Source organism: Trifolium pratense, linkage group LG3 (genome assembly GCF_020283565.1).
Source record: "Trifolium pratense cultivar HEN17-A07 linkage group LG3, ARS_RC_1.1, whole genome shotgun sequence".
In the NCBI taxonomy this organism is placed as follows: Eukaryota; Viridiplantae; Streptophyta; class Magnoliopsida; order Fabales; family Fabaceae; genus Trifolium; species Trifolium pratense.
Genome location: NC_060061.1, coordinates 12,321,996 through 12,342,811, shown reverse-complemented (window position 1 = coordinate 12,342,811; position 20,816 = coordinate 12,321,996). Strand labels below are relative to the sequence as shown.

The 20,816-nt window shown below is 32.2% G+C and overlaps 2 protein-coding genes across 2 annotated transcripts; both read right to left on the bottom strand.

Moving 5' to 3' along the window:
• Positions 1-1,363: 1,363 nt before the first annotated feature.
• On the bottom strand, positions 1,364-5,832 carry LOC123918342 (myosin-binding protein 3). Its single transcript, XM_045970365.1, has 4 exons — positions 4,224-5,832; positions 3,930-4,115; positions 2,237-3,619; positions 1,364-2,009 (listed from the first exon to the last, which is right to left on the bottom strand). The coding sequence occupies exons 1-3, from the start codon at positions 5,584-5,586 to the stop codon at positions 2,274-2,276; spliced, it is 2,895 nt and encodes a 964-aa protein (XP_045826321.1). The 5' UTR covers positions 5,587-5,832; the 3' UTR covers positions 1,364-2,009; positions 2,237-2,273.
• A 6,446-nt stretch (positions 5,833-12,278) lies between these two features.
• LOC123914594 (DNA-binding protein HEXBP-like) lies at positions 12,279-14,235 on the bottom strand. The gene is made up of 2 exons (XM_045965795.1): positions 13,696-14,235; positions 12,279-12,353 (listed from the first exon to the last, which is right to left on the bottom strand). Exons 1-2 carry the CDS (start codon positions 14,233-14,235, stop codon positions 12,279-12,281), a joined length of 615 nt encoding a protein of 204 aa, XP_045821751.1.
• Between the last annotated feature and the right edge of the window lie 6,581 nt (positions 14,236-20,816).

Genomic DNA, 20,816 nt, shown 5'->3' with positions numbered 1-20,816 from the left:
GAGAAGAATGATAAGAAGAAAAAAAAAACAGAGAAGAGAAAAGAAGAATGAAGAAAAATATAAAAGAAGATATTTCTAATGTGGATGTATGTCATTTCTAATGTCATGGGAGACGTGTAAGTGAAATTGACAAAGTCCATATGTTGATGGACTTATTAAAACGTTAAATGCACCTTCATTGCAAAATGGACCCCCTTATCTATTTTCTTTTTTGTCCCTAGCTATTTATTTGGATCTATTGTAAAAATTAACCCATTCTAGGTTGGGCTCAAATAGTAGTTAATTAAAAAAAAAATTACAGTCAAATTGATTTCTAATTTTTCTAACTAAATTCCACGAGATATGGAGACTTAAAGACAAACTCTTTTGGTAATTGTTCTTTTAGAAACTAACTCAAAATCTCTTTCATTTATCAGAAGATATTTTTCGGTAATATATTTTGCATGGGTGAGCAAAACTGGGAAGAGACATTATTTTCTTTATAGAAACTCGAAAAATTAGCTTAACCTAATATCAAGGGCACTTTGAGAATGCGACAGCCTCCTAACAGGTCATCTTTGATTGACTATAATATCGGTGCATTAGTAGCATTACTAAAATCCAAAGGATGTAATTGTCAAGATTGACAAGGATGTAGATGTATATAGACGAGAGAAGAAAATATACTTATCTTTGTCTCATGGAAATTATATAGTAGATGTCTTAGATGGAGACCTTCTATTTGTTCCTCTCAAACACGTTTAAACTTAGATTAGTACCTTATTACATGTACGGATGAAAACATGCTATCACATTTGAGTCATTTCTAAGTACAACACTACCCTCAATAGTTTGTCTAGTAAGTACGGGGGTTAGAAGTCTCACATTGTTTGAAAAAATGAATATTGATTAATATATATATAAGTAAACTGGACTTACTTCAAAAAAAAAAAGTGAACTGACCCATAAATTTAATGTATTAAGATTTTAGATTGTACATGAATATTATCTCAGGGATCACCAAAAAAAAGAATATTTGTCTCTTCAATAATCTAGGCTTTTTTTTTTTTTTTAGCAAAAGCAAACTCAACTCATAATTACTTAATCAAATGTGTTTAATACTAGGCTTTATCAATATTCAATAAGCTTTATGCCCCTTTAGCATAATATCTTTGTGCTGTCCTATAATTTTCAGTTCACTATATTAATATTTTTAGTTTACTTCCATTGTTTTCAATCTATCAAGAAGTTGCAACTAGCTTAAAACAAAATCAATTGTGAAAGCTGCATTTCCTTCTCATACTATTTTTAATTTCTTTAAACATATCTAAGTCACAAAGTCTTCAAAAAAATATAGTAAGAGTAGTAAATTCCAAGAAGTATATAAACAAACACTCACTTTTTTATAATAATTACAAATGAATACATACATGAAGTATACAAGTTACTCAGCTTTTTTTGTCATAAGAAAAAAACAAACCTCATAGGATACAATAATGCAAAACATGAGAAAGAGGCTACTTACCTCAATCTTCACTCTTACCTCAAAAATATTTTTAAAAAAATGACAAAACTAGTGGCCCTAATTCTGTCTCTATAATAAACAAAATTCTATGTACCTGGCACTGGAATCATTTTTTATGAATCTCTCCAGCTTTGCAAGCCAAGTTTTTTCTTCACAAAATACAACTGACAGCATGGCTTCACCTCACTACCCTACACACACATATGCTCATCATCTTCCTTTTTCATAAAGGCAATTATGATGGACACAACCCACAAAAATTTGGGTCCACTTGGACATAGAAAATGTAACATGAAAAATATCAAAAGGTAGACTTAATTTTTGTTGTCTACCACATTGTGTATCAAACTGACCATAGCAGGATTCTCCCTTCTCCATTAGGGAACTTCCTTCCACTGATTTTTTTTGTTAATATTGAAGTTATGCATTGTTGTCTTGTCTTGTAGAACACTGCATTGATGGTGCTAATTGCTCTTGTATGCTTGGTTTGCAGCATGTTGATCAACTACAATATAGCAAATCCGCATTTAGAAATAACCTAGTTAACCGATTATAGCATAAGTTGAAATAAGCTATAAGATATTTTTATAAGCTATCCTGGAGAATTTATGAAAATAAGTTGTTTTCAGAGTTTTCTTAAACAGTCTATTTATGTTATTAAGTAAGCTCAAATGAATCAATGCAAACATGCGCAAAATAATTTCGAATACATGAAAAACAGTTGCATCTTACCTATTATATCTTTGGTAGAGTTGAACATGTAGACTTTTTACACTGCAAGATCTCCTATATTCCTGACTCGGAACTCCACATTCCTTAGATCACGTAGGTGTTGTAAAATTTCTTGGAGAAGATCCAAACCTTTATCTCCTTTTCTCAAGGAACTGATACAATGCTTTAGAAACTCTCTATCTGCTTCAAGCACCTGTAGTCGCTCATAAACATGATCTACCTCTTCTTCTAAACCAACCTTTTTCTTATCCAAACTGGTCTTGTCAGCCGAAACATTTTGTGATTCGGAAAAGTCTAATTCATTTTCATCTCCACTCAACTCTACATCTTCTGTTTCTGTACTAATTGCATCAAAAAGTGGTAGAAGCCTCTTTGGTTTTGTGGCCATGATTTTCCTCCCTTGATGATGCTTTCCATTACCATTTACAAATCCATTTACCTGGCCTTGTTGATCATCATGTTCGTGATCGTGATCATGATATCCATTCCCGTTCTCTTCACGAAGATGTTCTACTTCTATCGATGTAGTATCATCAAAGAAGTGTTCTTCATCTTCATAATTCAATATAATGAGCTTTTCTTCCAATACTTTCAGCTGTTCTAGTATTGATAACCTCTCTTCCTCAAAGTTTGATAATGATTCCTCCAAATATAAGACAGCATCAACAGGAGTGTTCTGGTTGCTGTGAAAACCATTTTCTTCCTTTGATTCTTGATTGAAATCAATGGACAATCCATCACTATCCTCAGCATTACTACAAGAGGGAGATGAAGTTCGGCTTCTCATGCTATCTCTTCTTGACAATATCATCTTTTCTCTTACCTCATATTCAAGAACCTTTTTTCTATATACTTCAAGCTCTTTTTCTAGCTCATGCTTCTCTTTCTCCCTCTTCATCATAAGATCATTCAGAAGCTGCATAGCCTCTTGGTCATACTCGGATTGTTCGTCCATCATTCGTTGATACTGCAAAGCTTCCATCTGCATTGCTGCTTTCTCTTCTTGAAGCCTATTGATCATCGCCATTGTTTGATTGGCTGCTACAGCAGATGCATTTCTTTCTTCTTCTAGTTCTGCATATAGAGTTTTCAAAGCTTTTCTTTCGGATTTCAATGCTGATTTTAACTTCTCTAAGGTCACCTCGCCACATTCTATGTCGCTTCCATCCAATGAATCTTCTGTTCCTGACTCTTTCCTCTCAAGAAAAAGTAATTTCTTGTGTAGTTGATGAAGACTCTCCAGAGAAGTCGGCGTGTCAGGAATTTTTTCCTCCTCCTCCTCATTCTCATTAAGCTCTGAATATGATGGCATTGTTGTTGGCATTCTCACTTCAAGTGACATGGTTTTGAATTCTAAAAACTCTTCTTCACCTTTGTCATGACCTAATCATATATTGCAAAATTTTATTTTAAAAATATGAGAAAATAAACTCAGCTTATGACAATAGAAAGTTGTAAGCATAGTTCTAAATTGTAATCCGCAACCGCAATAAAAATGTTTTAGAAGTCTCTAAATCGGCATGGTAATTGTAATTGCAGTCACATTGGCTACATTTACCTACATTACTAAGGTTCGCTATTGCAACTTAGAATCATGGTTGTAAGCATGGCCTAGGCCTCCATCGGTGTGCCCTGAGCCTATCCTGAGCCTATCAGACTTGATGTAAAAGGAGTAAAAGAAATCGAGGCTTACCACTATCATGTTGGACATAAAATCCGACTGAGCTAGTAGATGAATCTTCTTGCATTCTTTGATTTGTATCCAAAAGAATATCTTGGCCTTGACACTCATCAATTTGTTCTTGATCAGGAATTTCAGTACCAATTGATACTTCTGCTTCATATTCCTCATCTTCGCTTTGTGATGCATCTTCAGAAGCTGCAAAAATACATAAAGCATATTAGAATCAATGGTTACATATAAAAAATCACAAGAACAATAATATAAAAAATGAGTGAACTTATTCAGAAGTAAATTAATATCAACCTAGAGAAACATATGAACCTAATTCCCCATCTCCATATCCATTCATCATCATTCTTTCCATGTTTACTTCAACATTATCATCCTTAGCCAAGTCTTCATCTGTTTGAGAAAATCTCACATCATGATAATTCAATTGATCTGATTCAAACTCATTAACCTTGTAGACATTTTTATTCTCTTGACAAGAAAATTCTGCTACAATATCACCAGAAATGTGCCATTTCTCAATCAATGGTTCAGCTTCTGCATCAGTATTCATCATACCAAAGTCAAGAATAAAATCTTCACTGGCTATAAACCCTTCATCCACAACCTTATTATATTCACTTTGATTTCCATTTTCTGTGGCAGTGGATTCAACCGATTCAACAGGAATCAAACTGCAATCATGACCATGAATGAAAAATTCAAGATGCTTGTATGGAATTTCCTCAGTTTTCTCAACTTCAACAACAGTTTTGTCACAAGCTTCATCATCATGATCATCATCTTTAGGCTTTGCAACATTAAATTCCAAGTTTTCATCTTTACCTTTCTCTAAACCAAATTCAAGCTTGTAAAGATCATCAACCATAGTTTCCTTGACACCATCACAAACAGAACAAGAACAATTCTCTTCTGCATCTTCTTCTTTTTTACCTGAATCCTGTTCAACCTCAAACAACATATGAATTCCACTCTTTTCTTCAATCTTCTGTTGATTTTCATGATGATCAAGTACAAAATCTGATCTACTTTGATCTAAGTGATGATCAACTTCTGAGAAAAACACACCTTCTTTGATCAAATTCTGCTTCTGAGGTGAGTTCTGTTCATAATCCAAAATGTTCATAGAAGGGTTAATCACAATGCAAGGAGGGTAAAATCTGTTATCAAAATTGACACCACAGCAAGAACACTTCAAACCCTCTTCCACTTTCTCAATAATCTTTTCATCAACACCATCAATCATTGCTATTTCCTTCATCCATGGAAAAAAATCAAAATTTTGAGAAACTTTACCATAATTTTGTTTAGATGAAAATGAAGAAAAACAATTCTCACACATATCATCTGATTCAGCAAGTTTGTGATGATTTAAACAAAAACCCAATTTTGAAATCTCAACAGCATGATTTTCACACACAAGATCTCTACAAGGATTCAAATTTTTCTCAGACTCTATGATATGATCAATTCTAGCACACCAAATACAGGGTCTTTTTAGACCAAAATAATCAGCATATTTAATAATCAAATAAGAAAAAAGAGAATTTAGAAGAAGGAGGAGGATGAGAATCCATTCAAGGATTGCATAGACTAGAACAAGGGTGATTTTGTTGGTGTTTCTGTGTAACATGGTTGCAAATTTGTTGGTAGCCATGGTTGATTGCTCTGTTTCCTCTGTTTTTGTTTGATATGTACAAATGAAAATAAAGAAAAGAAAGGACGATAGAGTTTTGAGACAAAACTGTATTTTGGTGTGTTTTGTTTGTGAGAGAAAGGAAAGAAGTGTAGATCAAAAGTAGAGAGAGAGCAAGCTGTTTTATTTAGACTTAGAGGGAAAAGGTAAAGTTCTTGAGTCAATACAAATTAAAGAATGTCTCAAAAAAATTTCTTTTTTATCAATGTCTCAAATGTTATTTAACCACCATTTTGATAATTTGTTGTCATATAATAATTCAATAGATTTGATAAAAAAAAAATTGAATATATCAAAATTGTAAAAAATTTACAAATCACTTTTTTATTAGTTATTTTGATCCTTAAGTTTGTTTTCAACCGGTCAATTTAGTCTTCAAATGTTTTTTTTTTGTTGGTCAATTTAGCCTATATTTAATATTATGGTAGAATCAGGGTGATCCACCGTGATTTCATAGAAGCTACATTCTATAGCTTTTGAAAAATCACGATTGATCACTGTAATTCTGACATATCCACCGTAATAGCAAACATAAGATTAATCCATAAAATTACTATATATAATATGAGATATTGAAAATGTCATCTGTATTCATAATTTTGATATATTCAATGTCTAATATGATAATAAGTTACAATTTCGAGAAAATTTGGTAATAACCACTAAAATTAAGTGTAAAATTCGAGTCGAGTAAATTATCAAAACGGTTTTTGTCTTTGTGACTCGCTTTTAACTAGATCAGTGACTCTTGTAATATTTCAAATTAGTTTTTGTCTCTGTCAAATGTTTCCTAATTTGGTCCTAATTTGGTCCATGACCACTTACCGGTAAATAAGATTTAATCTTCATTTATTTTCTATTAAAATAGTCTCTATTCACTTTCTACCAAAATAGTCTCTAACATTTCAACTTCCTGTGTCATAACTTTATCAATTTTTATCAACTTAAGGTGTGATGTTATTGTCCATTTAACATCTAATACCCATTTAACAATGTTGAAATTTTGAGTTTAAATAAATTTGAGTGAAGTTATTCAGCTTAATAACATTCTTACTTAATTGAATCCGGCCTTTTGAGATCTTTTCCGACAGAAAATGTTGAAAAATTTCCTACTCTAGGGGTCTTGCACACATGTGCGAGGTGTGCGACGACATCGGACCTCAAAATTTTGAGGGTCTCAACTCAAAATTTCGAGGTCTATAATATTACTTATATATTATTTATACCTATAAAATATCATATGTGTATTAATAAATTAATTTTTAGACCCTAAAATAATAGTTATATATTGTTAATGTTCATAAAATATCATATGAGTATCAATAGATTAGTTATCTATACTCGTAAATATAGTTCTAGTCCAATTTAATCTTTGCATAAAATTTAATCTTAGATTAGAATATTCTTTTTGACGTTATATAGAAAGATAATTATTTTATATTTCTTGTTCTATTTATTTTAATGCAATTGATTTAATATTGATAATTTATATGTTTACGAGAATCATATACATATATATATATATATATATATATATATATATATATATATATATATATATATATTCAATTTAAATTGATAATTTCTTTTAAAAGAATTATATTTTTTTTATTAAAAAACCGCTTTTATATTTTGCACAACATCTAAAACACAGAGACGGCGGGACTATAGTCACTGCTTTATGTGGATTAGTGTATAATACCTGTATTGGAATGAGTTTTTTCGAAGCTCTGGAAATTTCTATAGACAAAAAATGTTACTTTTGCCAGCTCCACTTCAAATTTTGTATTGAGACAGGGAATGAAATTGGACCCACCAATCCACACACATGAACTGGTGGACCAGTCTCAAAGTAAGGAGGTGGGACCAGTTACGGCTGCAGATGCTTGTGTTGTGTTCATTATGCTTCCAAATAAACTTTGTATTTTATGTATTGTTAATATTTTTTTCCTTCAAAAAAATAATTAATAATATTATTATTGCATAATACAGGCTCTTCCAACCAAAAGATTATGAATTAAGTCGGTTTGTAATGTAAACTTAGCTCAATTGGTAGGATATTATAGGGTAAATAGGGTTTTATCCCTTGTAAAATAAGTCAATTTTGCATTACCCCCTGCAAAAAAAAAACTTGGGATTACCCCCCTGCAATATGAAGATTCTCTCTTTTTACCCCCTGCTTGACAACTTGGCATAGAATCTTTATTTTTTATGAGGTGGCATGCATATGTGGCATTTATTTATTTTTTATTTTTTTACATTTGCACATGTCATTTTTATTATTAAATAAACTAAAAATTAAAAAAATAATAATAAATTCTTTTCTAATTTCCCCTTCATCCCTACCACGATAACTTTCATCATTCAACAAGAACAACAACATCAACACCACTAAGAACAACAACAACATCAACAAAATCATCAACACCACCAAGAACAACAATCCAAAAAGAACCCAATTTTTTTTCTTCCAAAAATCAATCTCGGTAAACCCAGAAACATAATCATAAATTTCTTTTGTTCTTCTATTCTTCATCCCTTTACAACAACCCAATTTCTTCCTAACCCAAAAACATAATTCTTCTTCCCAATTCTTCATCCCATCAATTCAATCTCTAACCCATAAATTCAAAAACCCAGTTTCTGCCTTTATAGGAAATCCGGTTCCTAGTTCCTGCCTTTGTTCTTCATCAATCATTTGTTTCGACGAATTCGGCGGAGTGATTCGGCGGATTTCTAGGTTTTATTTTAGAGAAAAATGATTCTGGGATTCTGAGTTTGTGTTATGTTACGGGAAAAGATTTTGAGTTTTTTTTTTTTTTTTTTTTGCGTTAGAAACAATGGATTAACATATTTTTTTGAATTAACATATTTTATTTTTAATAATTTTTTTTTTGACACAATATTTTTTATTTTTTTAAAAACTAATTAAGTGGAATTTTTTAAATATTTGTCACCAATTTATTTAATAATAAAAATGACATGTGCAAATTAAAAAAATAAAAATGAAATAAATGCCACATATGCATGCCACCTCATAAAAAATAAAGATTTTATGCCAAGTTGTCAAGCAGAGGGTAAAAAGAGAGAATCTTCATATTGCAGGGGGTAATCCCAAGTTTTTTTTTTTGAGGGGGTAATGCAAAATTGGCTTATTTTGCAGGGGGGTAAAACCCTATTTACCCTATATTATATTATATATACAGGAAATCGGGGAAATTCCAATTTCGATTATCTTACTTATTCATCTTAAGAGTGAAATTTCTACTCATTAAACAACTTAAAAAAAAAACAGTTTCTCTTTTTTTTTTTTATAACAAATCAAATTATTTATTCTACAAGATATCTGATTATTAATTTATTACTACTTTGCTTAAATATTTAGTTGGTTACATAAACTAATAAAAGTATAGTGATATTTTTCTATATCAATATTATGAATTTATGACCCTATTATTGACTACTATGTAGTTAGGTAATCCAATAAAGTTATGTTATGTGGCTCCAACAAGGATTTTTGGCTTTTGGGTTAAGGAGTGCACCGCCACTAACCGACTTATTGAAATGGCTCCCTTTTGTTTTCTAAAATAGTGGCATCAAAAAAAGCAAAAATAGTTCCCCATACGTTATTCACATTCATATGTACTTTCCCTAAATAATATCCACATTTTCATGATTAAATAGTATCTTTTTTGAAAGAATCTATAGCTAGCAATATATCATATAGTGAATGTTATGCATTGGATCTCCAAAATTTTCTTTTGCTTTAGTCAATTGAGTCTATGCAAATAAGATTTTCAGTGTCTCATTTGGCCCTACTGGATAATTAACCTAAATTGGGTGCCATTATCATATTTATTTAGTACATATATGCCAGCTCAAAGGAGATTTTAAAAGTAATGTGATCACACTTTTTTCACCTGTTGTTGATAATATATATTTTAATTCATAAAGCATCCGAACATTCAAAACTTACAAATTTTTATGCCAGAAAATAAGATGATATATCAAGCTATCTCTCCCCTTAGATGAGAAATAAGTCTTCTATTAAAAAAAATGACTTATTTGTGTTTACCGGTTAAAATTAAATTACTATTTATTTTGAAAATTAATGTGAGAAATGGTAGAGTATATGGCAATAATAAAATGAAAAGTTAGGATTCTAAATAATCTTATTTGAGACGTGTCAGATACTAAATATGAATATCTCTCTCCATAAAAATGTAAACTTTAATTTACCAAATTATGAGATGAGATCATTTATAATGTAGTGGAAGAAATGAACAAAATAGGGGGGAAAGGGTTTTAAATTCAAAGCTAAAACTATCTTTGGTGGAAAACATCAAAGCTAAACTCACTTTTTAAAGCTAATTACTACTAGTGGGAGCCCTCAATTGCACTTCTCAATCACAACCTTAATTTCCCTTTCATATTAACCAATGGACCATAACCTCTTTTTTATTTCAGTGAAAGAAAAAACCATTAATTATTAACTAATCTAGAGCCGAACTCTGAATACTATTTTTTAATAGTATTGTTTATGTTTGGAATCCTCAAAATTGCTCTTTTAATGCCAAAATTTTCCTTATTTTTTGATAAAAAGTTAATTGTTAGTTTGTTAAACAAAATGAGAGCCTAAAAAACAACAATGTCATTGACTCATTGTCCTATTAGAACACATGACATGTGGTTGAGAAGATGAAATGAAATATTAAGAAAGAAAGAAAATCATGTGAATAGAACAATATATGTCAAAGATTAGGCTTTCATTGGTCCACTCTTAGTTAAAAGTCTAATTTATGGGCCAAAAATCTCCTAAGAAAAGCAAAAAAGAAAATTCAAATTTGGCAACTTTAATCTCAGCTAAAAATGCACGCATTTGTTTTGCTCAATTAGATATATTGGGACCCCATAGCTTCATATGAATGGCTTGCGTGGGTATGAAGACATCAACCAGCAAAATTTATATCATAAGATATTATTATGAAATGAATTAATGTAGAAGTATTTTGCTTAATCCTGCACACTAATCATACACGAGAGACCCTATTAATTGAATAATTTCCCATCTCCAATGATAACTATTAGTAAGAGTACCTTATTCTAAGCCATATCATGAAAATAACGACGTCCTTTAATTAGAATCTACGTCTACTTTTGATTTTTAGGGGAGAAGGGTGGGTTTACAAAAATCTAATTATACATAATTTACTTAAGAAAATATTGAAACTGTTTAAGAGAGGTCTTACATCTTAATTAGCTAGCTATTAAACAACTCATTACCCAAAGTGGGCATCTCTAATATATAATCTAAGTAACTCATTTTGCATAGCTTAAATAAGGTATTATGTAGTGGATTCAATTATGTCACATCACATTTATATAACCCATATATAAATTTGACTTTAATGATATATTTAAACAACTCATAAAGTATTATAGCTCAATTAATCCTTTTTGTTGATTGATTATATATATATATATATATATATATATATATATATATATATATATATATATATATATATATATATATATATATATATATTTTTGTATGAAACGATAGCTTAAATAACGTATTATGAAACGATAGATTTAATTTTTTGTTAAGTAGTTTAGTGGATAGAAAATCTACCTTTAAAATAAATAAATGAGATGACTGAGTTCAAACCCCGACCCCTACATATATATAATGCAATATTCTATTAATTGAGTTAAGTTTACGGGACGTTTGTTACGTATATTTACCCACAATGAAAATAAAAGTTATGAAAGAGTTGCAATGGTGTTTAAAACTTAATAATAAAATATTGTTGGAAGTACTCTTAGAATGGTGCATTTGAGTTTAAAGCCAATTAAATTCACCATGACAAAGTTAGCATGGGATAAATTTATAGATGTTTGTCCTCGTGAGCATAATTCATATGGTAAGTGTAACACCCCGGACTAACTACCCTTAAAAACGTGATCTTAAAAACTCTTTAAAGATAAGTAGCCGGAGCGCTACGAAAAAACATTTTCAAAAAACGATCGTGCACACGACACGAAACGTCGCAGCGGAAAACATAACATAAAGGATTTTCAAAGCAATGAACAAAATAGTTCAAAAGATAATTCATTAACATAAAACATAAGTTAAGATGTTCGCATCGATATACGACAGAATACAAACGATCCCCGACTCGATGTTACAACATACCAGAGCACTAATATACATCACAACCAAACTAACTTAACAAAACTATACAAAGGTAGCCTACACTAGCTCCTCACCAAAAGTGCTCCTCACCAAAACGATCTACAGCTAAAGCTCGATCGAAACCTCGACCTGAATACCTGAACCCCCAAAGGTCCAGCACATAACAAATAGGTAGAGAGTTAGTAAACATAATCACATACATACGAATATAGAACGCACCTATATTCAACCTATCATGTAATACTAACTCACACACATGCCTCCATAAGCAACACACCAGATAACACATACTCACAAATACACAACCAGATAGTTTCGCGTCGTTTCGGACCACACAAAGAACTCACATAACACATAACACATAATTGCACATTTACTCAAATGCGACTAATGCCAAACATTCAATGTCATGCCAACCTAGACACGACTAATGCATGTGGTACCATCGTCTTTATCAAAGAACCTGACCTTTGATATCCTCTTTATTGGGCAAGCCCAATATCCTCTTTATCAGACAAGTCTGAAATCCCTAAATAATGCATGAATGTATGAATGTCATGCAAATACCAAACATATGGTAAACTCACAAATGGATAACCTAATCCAACTTACTTCTTTATCAGACAAGCTGATATCCCTCTTTATTAAAGTATACAAACCTTAATATTCTTCTTTGACATTTTATATAAATGCCATTACACAACACAATTATTAAACATATAATAATTCCAAACCAAAACGAAACCAAATACATGGATACACACACTTTACAAACATTAACAAAAATTGCTGTCACAGAGCTGTTCGCTGAGCGAAGCCGTAGCGAACCCGTAGCGAACTATTCGCTGAGCGAACAGGTAGCGAACAACATCAGAGGGTTACAGGTACATGGCGAACAGGTAGCGAACTCGTAGCGAACTATTCGCTGAGCGAACAGGTAGCGAACCACACCAGAAAATATCTGTTCTTGAGTTTCTAAGGCGGTTTAACATTGATTCCACTCAAAAATACATCTAAACATGTTATAAATGCATAACAAGTGATCAATCATGTATATACCATACATATATACATGTATCAACAATCAAAAACACCAAAACACATCACACATACAAAATCATGTCAATTTCTTGCAAAATAAGCAAAGTTGCATAAACATGCAAAACCATCATCAAACATAAACATATTCCCTCCTAGATGTTCATTAAGCATACTAAGATGAAAAGACATGTTTATGATAAAGAAACTTCACCCAAACCCCAAAGAAATTGGATGAGAGAGTTTAGGAATGGAGGCTAGACACCTCCCCTCTCTTGGATCACCCAAGCTTATGCTTAACCACTCTCACCTTAGATTGAATGATGATTCTTGGCCTCTAAATCTCTTCTCCTTGCTCGTGTTCTTCTTCTCTCCTAGGGTTCTTGCTTTGCTTCTAAGCTTACAAACCTCACTTCTCATGAAAAATGAATTGTGATCCTATTCATGGGTTTGACTTGGTACTTATACTACTCTCCAAATCTCTTGGTTCAAGCCCAACTTGCCTAAGCCCACTAAGCTTCTATCTCACGCCCAAGCCCACTAACACGACAAAGGTTTCGCTCACAAACTTATGTTCGCGATAAATAATCATAGGTCGCGTAAATAAATATTTAACACTAACCCAAAATATATGCAAATATATAAAATATCGATTTACTAAAAATCGGGTCGTTACAACTCTACCCCCCTTAAAAGAATTTCGCCCTCGAAATTACCTAAGAGATAAAACAGAGAACGAACCCTCAACGCGGCATCTTCGGTTTCTTGCACGCCGGACTCTTGTGACCTTCTTCGCCACAATTGAAACAAACAACCTTCGTTGCACGACAAACCTCAGCCTTGTGCCCTAACTTTCCACAGTTAAAGCACTTGTCATCCTTAAGCGGACAGCCGTAAGAAATATGACCCCTCGCACCACACTTGTAGCATTGACCATTTCCTTGCTTCTTCCTACCACTACTACTACCTCTTTCCACGATGTCGTAGGGCTTACTGCGCTCCAGTCCTTTACCTTTCCTGTCCTTCATGGCCTTGTAATAACTGGACTTGGCCTTGCCATCTTCATCACCCAATGCAAACACCTTTCCGACGACCTGTTTGGGCTTCTTGCATTCAACACTCTTGTGGCCATCTTCACCACAGTCGTAACAAGTCAACTTCCCCCTGCACGCTTCCGTTTTGTGGCCCATCCTTCCACACCTGAGACACTTGTCCAGCTCCTTCGGACACTCAAAAGGCTTATGACCTCGCTCGCCACACTTATAGCAATACACATATTCTTGATTCCTTCCAGGGTCATTATCCCGTGCCACTAAAGTAGTCAACGTAGCTAAAGCTTCTGCGATCCACGCGTTGGTCCTAGCAGCAGCCATGATTCCTGAACGAACCACAACTCGACGTTAGAATGTATTAACAGTGTACCCAACACATGCTTCATACAAGAGAAAGAAAATCCTAATGGCTCACATGAACCGACCTGCTCTGATACCAACTATTGTAACACCCCGGACTAACTACCCTTAAAAACGTGATCTTAAAAACTCTTTAAAGATAAGTAGCCGGAGCGCTACGAAAAAACATTTTCAAAAAACGATCGTGCACACGACACGAAACGTCGCAGCGGAAAACATAACATAAAGGATTTTCAAAGCAATGAACAAAATAGTTCAAAAGATAATTCATTAACATAAAACATAAGTTAAGATGTTCGCATCGATATACGACAGAATACAAACGATCCCCGACTCGATGTTACAACATACCAGAGCACTAATATACATCACAACCAAACTAACTTAACAAAACTATACAAAGGTAGCCTACACTAGCTCCTCACCAAAAGTGCTCCTCACCAAAACGATCTACAGCTAAAGCTCGATCGAAACCTCGACCTGAATACCTGAACCCCCAAAGGTCCAGCACATAACAAATAGGTAGAGAGTTAGTAAACATAATCACATACATACGAATATAGAACGCACCTATATTCAACCTATCATGTAATACTAACTCACACACATGCCTCCATAAGCAACACACCAGATAACACATACTCACAAATACACAACCAGATAGTTTCGCGTCGTTTCGGACCACACAAAGAACTCACATAACACATAACACATAATTGCACATTTACTCAAATGCGACTAATGCCAAACATTCAATGTCATGCCAACCTAGACACGACTAATGCATGTGGTACCATCGTCTTTATCAAAGAACCTGACCTTTGATATCCTCTTTATTGGGCAAGCCCAATATCCTCTTTATCAGACAAGTCTGAAATCCCTAAATAATGCATGAATGTATGAATGTCATGCAAATACCAAACATATGGTAAACTCACAAATGGATAACCTAATCCAACTTACTTCTTTATCAGACAAGCTGATATCCCTCTTTATTAAAGTATACAAACCTTAATATTCTTCTTTGACATTTTATATAAATGCCATTACACAACACAATTATTAAACATATAATAATTCCAAACCAAAACGAAACCAAATACATGGATACACACACTTTACAAACATTAACAAAAATTGCTGTCACAGAGCTGTTCGCTGAGCGAAGCCGTAGCGAACCCGTAGCGAACTATTCGCTGAGCGAACAGGTAGCGAACAACATCAGAGGGTTACAGGTACATGGCGAACAGGTAGCGAACTCGTAGCGAACTATTCGCTGAGCGAACAGGTAGCGAACCACACCAGAAAATATCTGTTCTTGAGTTTCTAAGGCGGTTTAACATTGATTCCACTCAAAAATACATCTAAACATGTTATAAATGCATAACAAGTGATCAATCATGTATATACCATACATATATACATGTATCAACAATCAAAAACACCAAAACACATCACACATACAAAATCATGTCAATTTCTTGCAAAATAAGCAAAGTTGCATAAACATGCAAAACCATCATCAAACATAAACATATTCCCTCCTAGATGTTCATTAAGCATACTAAGATGAAAAGACATGTTTATGATAAAGAAACTTCACCCAAACCCCAAAGAAATTGGATGAGAGAGTTTAGGAATGGAGGCTAGACACCTCCCCTCTCTTGGATCACCCAAGCTTATGCTTAACCACTCTCACCTTAGATTGAATGATGATTCTTGGCCTCTAAATCTCTTCTCCTTGCTCGTGTTCTTCTTCTCTCCTAGGGTTCTTGCTTTGCTTCTAAGCTTACAAACCTCACTTCTCATGAAAAATGAATTGTGATCCTATTCATGGGTTTGACTTGGTACTTATACTACTCTCCAAATCTCTTGGTTCAAGCCCAACTTGCCTAAGCCCACTAAGCTTCTATCTCACGCCCAAGCCCACTAACACGACAAAGGTTTCGCTCACAAACTTATGTTCGCGATAAATAATCATAGGTCGCGTAAATAAATATTTAACACTAACCCAAAATATATGCAAATATATAAAATATCGATTTACTAAAAATCGGGTCGTTACAGTAAGAGACATTTTTATATGTAGGAGTCTGAATTTAAATCTCATATACTTAATTTATTTACTTTAAGAATGAAATTATAGCCATTAGACTATTTGACCACACAAAAAAATTTAAAGATGTTGAATTTTTTGTAGTATGCCTTGAAATTGCTAAATGGCCTTACAAAGATTGGAAGTAGGAAGTGGAGTGATAAAAAAGATGACTTATTAACCGAAATAGATGAAATAGGAAGTGGAGTGATAAAAAATCAAGTTTTCAATTTCCACCCACAATAAAAATTAACAATAGTAGTTACTAATTACTATTAATATTAGTTGTTTCAAATAAAGAGTTTTAGAGCTTTTTTTTTTTGTTCCATTTACCTAGTTCTATGATCTTTCTTAAAACATAAAACTAGCTAGTACTTTTATGATAAAGCATGATCAGTGTCCTTGTCCTATTATAGATGAGATAAACATGGGTCATGGGGTGATGGTTAGAATGTCCAAATCTATGATTCGACAAGAATGATGAAAAATATATTTTTTTAAAAATGTAATTCCTATTTAGAAGAGAGTAACTATATTTTAAACATGAATTATAATTTTAATTTGTCAATGTCATTCAGAGGTAAGAGTTAAATTTTGTAACATTAGATGATAGATTTTTCAGTAATCTTCTTAAGAACGGCAATAAAAATATGAGTTTAATGGATATGCACCGACAGTGAAAAATAGTTTTATACGATCGTTTAATAAACATGGTGTGAAGTGCGCTGATGTGGCGGAAAACATGATTGATATTGGTTGACAACATAAAATTATTTTACATTGTCAGTGCATATTTTTTTTTTCCTCTAAAAATATTACTATTAGTTACATTTTAATTGTCGATGTCATTCATAATATTTGATTTATTTTTAAATTTTTTTAATTAAATAGACAAACTTTGGGCTTAATTTAATCCAAAAATTTATGTATTTGCGCGAAGAAATCAATGGGCAATGAGTTGCTAGTGTCCATTTTTTTACTTCATCAGGATTTAAACCTGAAATTTTTTATTTTTTTTTAAGGAAAACCTGAAATTTTTATCATTAATTTCTTTCATCCTTAACTCAAACTAGCTAGTTGAGAACTCACTCCATTTGTTGTTATATTAATAATAAATAATCAAATAAAAAGCTAGATTTAACAAAAGTGAAGAATAATCTTCATGCAACAAACCATCTTAATCTTTCAAATCATAATGCAATAAATTGTGCTTTGATTTGGTTATAAAAGATGGCTTGATGTTATCTGTGTGCATCCACAGTATCAGTATTAGTATGCATAACAACCCAATTAATAAACAATGAAACTTTGATTGATATATATTTTATATTTCTTAATTTCTTTATTGATTTAATTATTTATTTTAGCCATCGAATATCATGAAATTGTATTATGTCGACATCATGTCTATAAACAATCTCAAAGGAGTTAAACTGTGAAAGGACACATCTACTGATCAATGGAATTAGAATGTGCCATTATATTAATATTACCATGTATTTATGATTTTAAATGTTAAAAGTCTCACATCGGTCGTGAGATAGCCTGAATAAGTATTTATATACTAGAGGCAATTCTCATCTTATAAGCCGATTTTGTACGGATAAGTTAGGCCCAATACTCATTTCTAAGATGGTATCAGAGCCTCTCCACGATCCGTTGGGCCACCTGTTATCAGATTTCCGCTATCGGACCACCCACCTTTTATATCCACGCACCAAGCCCAATAGTGCTAGGCGTGAGGGGGTGTGTTAAGAAGTCTCACATCGGCTGTGAGATGGTCTGAATAAGTGTTTATTTAATAGAGACAATCCTCACTTTACAAGCCGGTTTTGTAAGGATGAGTTATGCCTAATACCAAATTCTAAGATTAAGATTAAAACTAAATTGTTTGAAAATGAAGTATAATTACATTAATTATTCCTACAAATCAATTACATACCATTTTATTCTTTAAAATCTTATTCAAACATACTATCAGCAAACTACTCTTGAAGGTCATATCATTTAGAAGGGACAAAAGTAAGTGTTTGGTGGAATAAATTAGTGGAAATATAACAATAAAAACTCAATTTTATTATGTCATTTTTTATATTAAAAAATCGGCGGCGATTAAATGGTGTCAACATAGTTGAATTTCATAATTTGTCATATTATATAATTGCACATTTTTATTTAAAAAATAAATTTTAAAACAAAATGTCAGTTTAAGAAATTAACCGATTTTCAAAACCTTTTGATATAGATTTAAGACTATAAAAAATGATTTTTTTTTTTTGACAGTATAAAAAATGATAATTTTATTTAGCTTTTTTTTTTTTTGAACCAATTTTTTATTTAGCTTTAGTTGTACTTTTATTCTTTTATCATGGTTAATATACAAATTTGAATGTATCTTAAATACAACTGCAAGATATTTTATCTACTGAATTGTTCAAACCTATAACTTTTTACTTCTCTGCACTTAGTATGTGTAAGTTTTACTACCAGACTTTTAAAAAAAAATATATATTACAATTTGGATTTTCTCATAGGCCCTTCCAAAAAAACCATAACCATGCACATGTGTTTCAATGACTATGAGGACATCCAAAGGGATCATGATCCACAATTGTAACTCTTTCATGCAATTACACGCAATAAAAAAATCTTTGTAAAAAAATCTTTCATGCAAGTAGTTGTATATCTTAGCCACTCATTTTAATCGGACGGCGGTCACGTAGCAATTGTGCTAAATCCAAACCGTCCCTACCTAATGACTTGTCCTAGAGGAAAATTAATGTCATTGAAAAACATATATAGGTCATAGGTCACCACTTCATTGAGTTGTTGAGAAAAAGATGCATGCATCAATGTTGTACTTTTTTTTAGACTCTTGGATAGCTATGCCTATAGGGTGTGGTTTTTATCTGCGATGAAATGGTGTTTTGGGAACTTGATGTCTACCAGAGTTTCTGGCGAGGTACTACCACTGACCATTCTATATATATATACCTTAAACTATCAAAATGACATTTAAATAGGAACAATAAACCTGAATTTGAATTTTTCTATTATTACAACTAGACACTAACAAGTTATAATTTTAAATGTGTCACCGAAAATGTTTACAATAATTTTAATTATAGCTGTGTTAATATATGAGCTATCCAATCTATAGTTAATACTAAGTGTTTTATTACCAATAACAATAAGCAATCTCAGTCCCAATGAACATGTACACGTTGTAATTTCTTTTTCATCTTTAGGCAACAAAGGTGCATTAGGAACACTGTCCTTTTCTTTTATTTAAAACTTAGGATTCTGTTACAGTATTAAACACTGAAGAAGAAAAAAAATACTAATAGAGAAGTAAGAATAATTGAAGCACTGTTAGCTAGCTAATATATAATTGGATTCTATTCATGGTTCCTTAACCAATAAATAAATATAAAGATTAGTAACAAAATTAAGGAAAAAAATAACACAAAAGAGAAATCTAGTAGTAAGTGACATGAAGAGATGTGTCTGTAATGATGATGACTTCAAAGTGTTGGAAGATGTGGGACTAGAGATATTCTCTATTGCTTTTTCCTCCCTTCTTCACCCTCCACTTAATGTGCTAATTTCTCTTTGTTTTGTTGCCTCCCCCTTCTAGGCTCTTTATCTTTCTTTTCTTTTTTATCTAAGATATCCGGTAGAAGTCTCGAAACTAATCTTTCGATGCACGAGATCCACTTAAAGAGTTAACTTCAAAATATATTCTTTTATACGTACTGGTCAGAGATCGAATTCATAAGAATCATAACCACATATTTACAAGACTATGTTATGTACAAACTGTCAAATACGGGTACCCTCTCTTTATCTTTCAAAAACCTTTTTATTATTATATTATCCCTTCACTTCACACTTGATGCCACCCACAAAACAAAACACATATATGCAGACGCACGGGGACATAACTTTTATCGTCATGAAAGTATAATACATATCTGCAAATTCATGTGCTCAAGTACTTTGTTAGGCAGTATCCCTAACAAGTACTAGCGGCTTGATATAATATTACAGTAAAGTAACATAATAATATACAATGATGCATATCTCTAAATAGTATCCAAATTAAACTTCTTTTAACGGCAAAATCAAAATTAAACTCGTTATATATAAAAAGTCACACATTTGAGAATTAAAGTTAAATGTACCTTAACAACACTCACATTTCATAATCCAACAAAAAACCTCATATAAATGACATAATTATATCTAAAGAAAACAATATCTTAAATATACAGCATGATGCATTGCTGTTGTATTTAGTCATCCAACCACATACCTAAATTTTCTTAGCAATGGACAGTACTTTTTTTGGTACAACTTTAATTTTCTTAGCAATGGTCATTTAAGGGTTCATTTCAATTTGGTGACAATTTAAAGGAAATCAAAACAGTTTTCGTCTATTTATAAG

Bases quoted from the DNA above. Each gene is read 5' to 3' on its own strand.
- LOC123914594 (XM_045965795.1), bottom strand. From the start codon at position 14,235: ATGGCTGCTGCTAGGACCAACGCGTGGATCGCAGAAGCTTTAGCTACG. The intron at 12,354-13,695 runs GTTTGTCGTGCA...TGCATTATTTAG, and splicing joins AGTTAGGGCACAAGGCTGAG to GGATTTCAGACTTGTCTGAT.
- LOC123918342 (XM_045970365.1), bottom strand. From the start codon at position 5,586: ATGGCTACCAACAAATTTGCAACCATGTTACACAGAAACACCAACAAA. The intron at 4,116-4,223 runs GTTGATATTAAT...GTATTTTTGCAG, and splicing joins AGGTTCATATGTTTCTCTAG to CTTCTGAAGATGCATCACAA. The intron at 3,620-3,929 runs GTAAGCCTCGAT...ATATATGATTAG, and splicing joins TTATGTCCAACATGATAGTG to GTCATGACAAAGGTGAAGAA.